Source organism: Lolium rigidum, chromosome 5 (assembly GCF_022539505.1).
Source record: "Lolium rigidum isolate FL_2022 chromosome 5, APGP_CSIRO_Lrig_0.1, whole genome shotgun sequence".
Lineage (NCBI taxonomy): Eukaryota > Viridiplantae > Streptophyta > Magnoliopsida > Poales > Poaceae > Lolium > Lolium rigidum.
Window position 1 is genome coordinate 183,295,917 of NC_061512.1, and position 7,914 is coordinate 183,303,830.

Here is a 7,914-nt window from a genome sequence, read left to right on the forward strand (position 1 = left end):
CTTGAGGCATCACCAGAGTAATCGAATGACTGGTTAGGCGAGACCCGGCCACTGCACTGCACCGTCGACGTAATCGAAAGGCAACACGCATCTGAGACCACACGACGCGTCGACACCACCTGTGTCGGGGACGTGGCCGAAGCCGCGCTGCCGAGATGACGCCACGACGCTTGTGTGCCTACCAGCTGGAGTCGAAGGGCGTCGTGGAGCAGAGACACACCATAGAGCACTCATGCACGGAGCACCCTCACTGCAAGCCGGGTCGCCGCCGTAGTCGAAAGGCATAGCACCACCGAGAGCAACCCCAACCCCACCTGGGTCCGATATACCCGAAGGGTGGGAAAGCTGAGAGCACGAGCGAAGACCACCCGCGCCAGCCACGCCATAGAGCTCCGACGGCAGGAGCCTAGAAACCAGCATGGAGAAACCACCACCACCACTGCCATGGCTCGCCTCGCTAGAGGGAGACCGCACCCATGGCTACCATGTAGAACCAAGGGGCACACTAGTACAGAGGGAGCAGTGCCTCTAAAACTGATGGCAAGACAGATGAGGTTCAACACTCGGCCCCGACGCCCCCTCCCCCCTCGTAAGGAGCAAGTCACCACCATGGTCGCCATCTGCGAAGCCACAACAACAACCAACCTCAACGACACACCGTTGAGGATGATGACCGAGCTTCGCAACCACGAGAGAGCACACCACCGGCCACACCAGTGGCCAACACATCAAAGGCATCCACTTACCGCCCAAGGCCACATCGACCGGTAAAGCAGACCAGCCTAGACTACCTAGCCGGGAAGCACCTGGAGACCCAGGGCATTGCCCCGCACCATGCGGGGGAGCGCCCACGACACCAAGGCCCCGCCCACGACAATCTGTTTATAAAATATGTTGGAAAAAGTTCTTTTACTTGATTTTGTTCCCCACAAAATATGTTTCAATGGAGAGATTTTCCATAGGCATTTTAAGTTGACATCCTCAAAATTTTGAATAACCGCCCCTTTTTAACTTGAATCTTTAGGACCTATTTGATTTGCTGATTCCTGGACACATGAATAGGAAAGAAAGTAGAATTAATGTTATGCCATTTGAATAGTACATGATTTTGATTTGTTTGATTGCCTTGTAAAGAACAACGAAATTTAGTGCAAAAAAATCACCATGAAAAAATCTTATAAACTATATTCATACCATACACAAAATTAATTAATAATAAAAATATATATTAATAACTAATAAAACATAAAATAATAAATGGCAACTATAATGTCCATAAAATATATACACACAAATATTATCTAGCCCCGCGAATTCGCGGGCCACCCTGCTAGTTCAATCATAAGAATCATAATTTAAAAGTGAAAAATTCCAAGGATTCCTATTCTCCATTTTTTCATTTGGAAACCTCAAAACAGTGAGCCCCTTAAATTTCGAGGACACAGTTCAGCGCAAACCACCACCAGATTGTCTTTTCCTCCTCCTGACGGCGACGAGCCCGATCAGTCCCCGTCCCCGCGACCGCGTCCTTCTCCAAGCGCCGCCGTGAGCCCGCTTTCGCGGACACCGGGAACGCGATGAGCTCCCGCAGCGGCGGCGGCAGCCTCCGCGATAGGCTGAGGGCCGTCTCCCGCCTCGCCGGATCCGGCTTCCGCCGTCCGCAGGCGGAGGCGCAGTGCTCCACGGGCCCGGTCCCCGGGGCTGCGTTCGACTTGGAGGCCGATCCTCCGCCGCCGGTGCTGACGCAAGAGCAGGTCAGGCTATGCAAGGAGGCGCTCGCGCATTTCGAGCCGAGGAGCAAACAGCTGGATGTCTTGTCCGACGAGTTCCAAACCCTCCAGGTATGATTGTTTTTTTTTTTTGACAGTTAACCGATCCATCTGTCATAATTCCGACTCATTCTGAAATGTGTATTGCATCAGATAACGCATCATATGTCCATAAGTATGTCAATTTAGCATGGAGGTGACTGATTTGCCAGAGTAGCACACCAGGTCTCGTCACAATTAGCATGTGCTGGCTAGGTTTGGACCAAAATGAATAACACATGACAATTCGTAGATTATTCCATTGCATTCTACAACTGTATGGACTATAATTGAATCCACTCGCCAAGTTCGTGTACCTCGAGTACATACCTGTTGACTTCTGTGGTTATTATTGGAGTCTTTCACCTGGAGCCTGTATTATGTGTTTGGTGCTGATTTTTCTAGTCATGGCTCACTTTCTTGGCAAACTATACAGGACTTTGGTGCTTGTCATGAACTACATGGCCTTTTCGTGCTAGTCAGTGTAATTTTGCATTTAAATAACCCAATATTCTAGAATTGTAATCGAACCAATAGATGTGCAAATGAAAATACGTTGGGCTCTGGATGTGCCTTTTCCTTACACGATTCATATAATAGTTTCCTATTGATGCACTGACCCTAGATCACTTCTATGGCTCAGTTTGAGGTTGCTGAACTTATTCTATAATCTGCTGCGGAAATAGAGCTACGGAAAAGTAGGAAAACAAGGTTATCCAAACAGTAAAATAGGCTAATGCTGGTTGGATAAGCTGGATTACCATAATACACCACAATCTGAAATACAGCCTTTGTTGACTGCCATGGAGCTTGTGCCACAGCATTGGTATGCCATATATATTGAAATGAGTGGAGATGTCGTTTCCCACTCCGCGTCCTTTGCGAGAGGTGTTGCTGCTTCAGTTACTGATCGACTTGAGGAGCTACAGATTGTTGCTCCTACCATATTTTTACTTGGTTAACATCACTATGATACAAGATTTGCGTGGTTGGGGATGTGTGTACTTGAGTAGCTGTAGATGCTTTCTCCTATCAGGCTTGAGTGCTATTTGTAGAAGTTACATTTCCTCTAAGTTCATTACCATCTTTACATTTTGAATATTCAATCGCTCTCTCACTCATCTATTACATATAGATTTTTGACCTTATCACTGCATACAAGTATATTGCTTTATTAGAGAACTTGTATTGTTCTACCAATGTCCCATTGTTCCAATAAATTTTTAGCTTCTTCTTTGGCTTTATAAACTGCAGTGGGGAATATTGTGGTTGAACAAATTTAGAATTCTAAAGCAACGTTTTGCTTCCATGCCAGTTCATTTCTATCTAATGATTGTTTGGCCTGGTTTCAAGCAGATATCTTCTCAAATGTTTACATCTTGGAATTTTTTGCATGCAGTTCGTGCTATTCAACTATTTTAGCTACCGTGAAAGTAATACTTCGTAGTATTTGTATTTAATATTTGATGGTGACATTTTCAGGGCATGAGATCAATGCATCCAGAGCTGATGAAAACGTCTAACGTAGCTCGTCATGCTACTAATATGGAGAAAAACCGTTATACTGATGTCTTACCATGTGAGACTTTCCTCCTGTATTTTTACTTATGGATTTATGGTAATTATTGATGGTGCAAACCAAGCAAGGTGTCCTTGTTGCATTATGGATTTCATCAGATTTTTCTCCTTTCTTGTCTTCAGTTGACGATACCAGGGTACAGCTAAAATCGTCAACTACAAGTCAATTTTCAGGCAATGATTACATCAATGCAAGCTTTATAAAGGTCAAATTTGTATTGTACTATTGTATGCTGTTCTTGTTGGCTTTCTCACCTTTGTTTTGGATAGTTGATAGCACCTTAAAACGGGGTTTAAAACTTGCAGGCTACTGAGGACAACAGAGTTTCAACATTTATTTCCACTCAAGGGCCACTAGTCAAGACTTTCGGGGACTTCTGGCAAATGGTTTATGAAAATCAATGTCCTGTGATTGTTATGCTCACACATTTCGACAGAATTAAGGTGCGTGCTACCAAGCAATCTGCTTTACGTTGGATCTCATCTGAGGTTCAAATGAGATCCATTCATGCTGGTACAATTGAATGCGTAATCGTGCATACTTATATAGTTATATGAACCAGGGAGGCAGAACAATATGATAAGCCGAACAGCAACCTTACTATTAACAATGTGAGAACTTAAGCACGGACTATCCACACGAGATGTGAAAGTTAGAAAACTGTGTTCTGAAACAAATATTGCTAACGTATAGTCCATACAGAGAAAACTAATACTCCCTCCGTCCTATAATACAATTTTTTTGTAAGAATGTTCATTCAGGTATGGGAGGATTCAAATACTCACGAGTGCGCTAGAAAATGTCCGCATAATGCTTTGCAAATAAAAAGAAAAGCTAGTTGGCTTGTAAGTAACCAGTACACCCTTTTTGACTGAATTCTTAAGGAGATATCGGAAGTTCTTAGCGTTCTCTTTATGCATATTTTTGATTATTTTCCTGATGAATGTAATATACTTTGGAATCCATCATGTTAACTTTTCCTTAGTGATTGCATTTTGAAAACAATAGGAAATGATGTCTTTCTTCCAACTATATGCATGCAGAACTCATAGACAACCTGACATGCAGATAAATTGGCTTTTCTGTAATATAGATTAACTTTGAAGCATCAATTCCTCAGATATTAACATTATAAATAGTGCAGTGTGATAAGTATCTTCCCTTGGAAAATCGAGAAGGAACATATGGAAAATATAATGTTAAGATTGGGAAGACCAAAAGAGATAACCACCAATTATGGTTGCGTGATGTGGAGGTGCGGTGCAATGAGGTAATTTTTTGTCAAGGCATCCATGTATGCTTTGTTTCATTGTTTCTCTTAAGGATTTTTTTATGTTCTACATTGTAATGAAGTTTTGATGAGTGAATAATTTTCTTGTTCATGGATGTCAGTTCCTTTTTATAGGTTTCTCCTGTTTGTTTAGTCGTCATGACAGGGCAGAAATTTTACTTAGAAACTTGGCATGCCTTTAAAAAAACTCTGTCTGACTATGAACACTGTGTTGTGTTATATGAAATATTGATGACATGTGCCATGAGATCTTACTACCGATGAATTCGTCTTTCTGTTGTTCTCTGAGGATTTAAATGATTGAACTTACTGGATAGTAAATACCTGTAGCGACAGAGATCTCAGTTTGGTAAGGTGTGATAAAAGTTAATCTTGTCAGCATGAGAATGAAACAAGGCAACCATTTCCTGTTAATGTGCTATGATTTCTACATAGACCTGAGATTGATTTGTTTCAACAATAATTGAGTTCTTTATATATCATATCTCGTACCCAGACCATGCGAAATACAAGGCATGTAATGCTGCGAAACTATATTCATTTTATTCTAGGAAACTGATATTTAGATGTCTGCAATGTGATGTACATCTCATCTCTGTGGCAGATTTATCTGTAATAATTTATTTGCTAAATGCTTCTAATCAGTACCAACTGTAAACCATGGTGTGGTTACCATCACATCGTACATTTTTTGATATATACATAGCTTTTATGTCAATGGTACTGTCATACTAAATTCACTTCCATCAAGTATTTAAAAAAATTTAGATTATCGAATTTAGCATGCTTTGGAACTTTATTAGTCCTCCATACATTTGTACTTATTGGGGCCTTTTACTATTTAAGGTTGTTCTGGAGACTTATTCTTTAAAATATAGCGCATCAGCATGTTCAGTTCATATTTACTGTTAGCATAGTGATCATGTCAACATGACATGCCACTTATAACTTTCTCTATATTTTGTTCCCGCCATAAAATTTTAAAAAGGACATCTCAAAAACACATGCCTGACGTTTTATATCATTATGCCATGCCACCACCTTATTTAGCTGATTTTGTGGTTGGGCCTGGGGACAAACATTCAAGCTTATATTAAGTTTTTCTCAAGGAGGGTGCTGTCATGGTATTCAGTTATGCTGTGTTGACATTTAAGATGATAAAAATTGCTTATTTTCTGCCAGCATATCTAGAATCATTGTATAGTTAAAGATCTTCTGATTGCTGGCTTCCATGGTGTAGTCAGGCAAAGTTCATTCTGTACGCCATATAGAATATCCTGATTGGCCCGACCATGGAGTGCCAGCCAACACTGATGCTGTCAGACAAATCCGAAAACGGTTGCATGACATTCCGAAAGAACATCCTATAGTTGTACATTGCAGGTTTGTTTCAGCTTGATGCTACGCTGGTCTTTGCACATTTTGCGTTCTGTTAACACTATTTTGGTCTATTTCTGCAGTGCAGGAATCGGGAGAACTGGTGCTTATGTCACCGTCCATAGTTCAATTGAGAGGATTCTCCTTGGAGACAGAAGCTCTTATGATGTTGTTGAAACTGTAAGAAGATTTAGGTCCCAACGAGTTGGAATGGTTCAAACCGAGGTGTGCTCCATTTCATTCTTACTCCTGTCATATTCATCTAAAATGTATATTACCCCAAGTCCAGCATACTTTGAACAAATTAGACTCAGGCCTTGCTAACAAGTGTTTTCTCACGTTACAAATTTGTTGATGAAAAAACAAAGTCCTGTTTCGGTTGTTACAGTGGAAGTGATTATCCACATTTTCAAGGCAAAAATATGTTTGGTGTGTAATCCGATTTGCCTTCATTGTGATCTTGCCCATAGAGTTGTTAGGTTAAGATGCAGTACATGATAAATTAGTATATCGTTTGCCGTTCCTCATCCTTGATCAGACAGCACTTGCTATAGTAGGGAGTGTAACATATGTTTTGTGGAACTCATTTCAAATGTCGTTGATTCTCGTAAGTTGGTAACTTAAGGAGCCTGGTTTAGCTACGTAATTACTGTTAATACATTCCCTTGGCTGAGCAGCCTGGTAACATGTATACATAAGGAGTTATGGGTAGTGAGCCCAATACACGGTTCCAATGAATCACTGCATCTAATACTCCTAAATGAGAGTAGTAGTATTTATGTTTGTTTATCGCATGAAAGTTTAGTGTTTCTTATGTGTATTTAGTTTCTGCATTGACATTTATTGTGCTTTTCAGCAACAATACGTGTTCTGCTACCGTGCAATTGCTGATGAGCTGAAAGATCTGCTGAAGTCAAACCATTGAGGTCGGCTGCATGATGTGCACACAGTGTGGCTCCACAAACATATACTTGTACGTTGTGTAGCTGAAGACTAGTTCGTCGGAAGAACCAGAGTGCTGCCACTTTGTCGCCCTTCTATTTCTGTCATAAATCCCATTGAAGAGCTTTGTAGCTTGTCGCTTTTGTTTGGTGCGTGAGTGTGCTAAGATCACGTCGTCACCTCTATTCCGTTGTGGTCTCCAATATTGTTATATTTCCTTCTTGTGGAAGAAGGATCAGTAAAGCTTAGAGAATCTGCTGGACCGAAGCATGTAAGCAGGCTTTTGTGGACCGATCCTTGACCTGCCTTACCAGAATCATGCATGGGTGCAGTTCACCAAGAAGATGGGTGCCCGGCGTATACTTGGAAGGGACCAAGGAAGCAAAGTTTGGTTGGATGTTACGGTCACTACATGTTCATGATTACATTACACCAACCAACTGATGCTTTTCCCTCGACTCTATTTGGCACTACCTGCCTGGATTCTTAGAATGGGTATACAAATGTCAATGCTTACGTCCAAGGTTATGCCTTTGAGTCCGAATCATGGCAGGAATAGCATCACTGGGTTCGTAGGTCTTTAGCCACAGGTGATTCAACCATTGCCTCCCCTGCCGAGCTTGCTTGCTTCCCTTGCTGCCTTGCTGGTCCGTCTTGCGTACCCCTGTGTCTTTCCTGTACAGTGGTGCCTCCCCAACCCATGGCCTCCTGATCTGCCCGTGCTGCCCGCTGGTTTCGCTTGGACGATTCAAGCTCGTGTCGAGCTCCTCCCACACGGGACACCAGGGCGTCGAGCTTGTGGCGTGCACTTCCCATTGGGTGGTTGAGTTCATCGTCCTTGTCATTCGAAACCCCCTCCCACGTTGGTGGTCGAGAAGTGGTTCCCATCGTGTGAGGACATCGCCTCCCCATATAGA

General features: G+C 42.3%; 1 protein-coding gene across 1 annotated transcript; it reads left to right on the forward strand.

Moving 5' to 3' along the window:
* The first annotated feature begins 834 nt into the window (after positions 1–834).
* On the forward strand, positions 835–7,486 carry LOC124656818 (protein-tyrosine-phosphatase PTP1-like). The gene is made up of 9 exons (XM_047195493.1): positions 835–880; positions 1,498–1,841; positions 3,291–3,387; positions 3,510–3,592; positions 3,693–3,830; positions 4,532–4,657; positions 5,919–6,061; positions 6,139–6,280; positions 6,912–7,486. Exons 1-9 carry the CDS (start codon positions 835–837, stop codon positions 6,978–6,980), a joined length of 1,188 nt encoding a protein of 395 aa, XP_047051449.1. The 3' UTR covers positions 6,981–7,486.
* The last annotated feature ends 428 nt before the right edge of the window (positions 7,487–7,914 follow it).

Coding starts and splice junctions, on each gene's coding strand:
- LOC124656818 (XM_047195493.1), top strand. CDS start 835: ATGCGGGGGAGCGCCCACGACACCAAGGCCCCGCCCACGACAATCT. Junction 881..1,497: donor GGCCCCGCCCACGACAATCT/GTTTATAAAATA, acceptor GACGGCGACGAG/CCCGATCAGTCCCCGTCCCC. Junction 3,388..3,509: donor TTATACTGATGTCTTACCAT/GTGAGACTTTCC, acceptor TCTTGTCTTCAG/TTGACGATACCAGGGTACAG.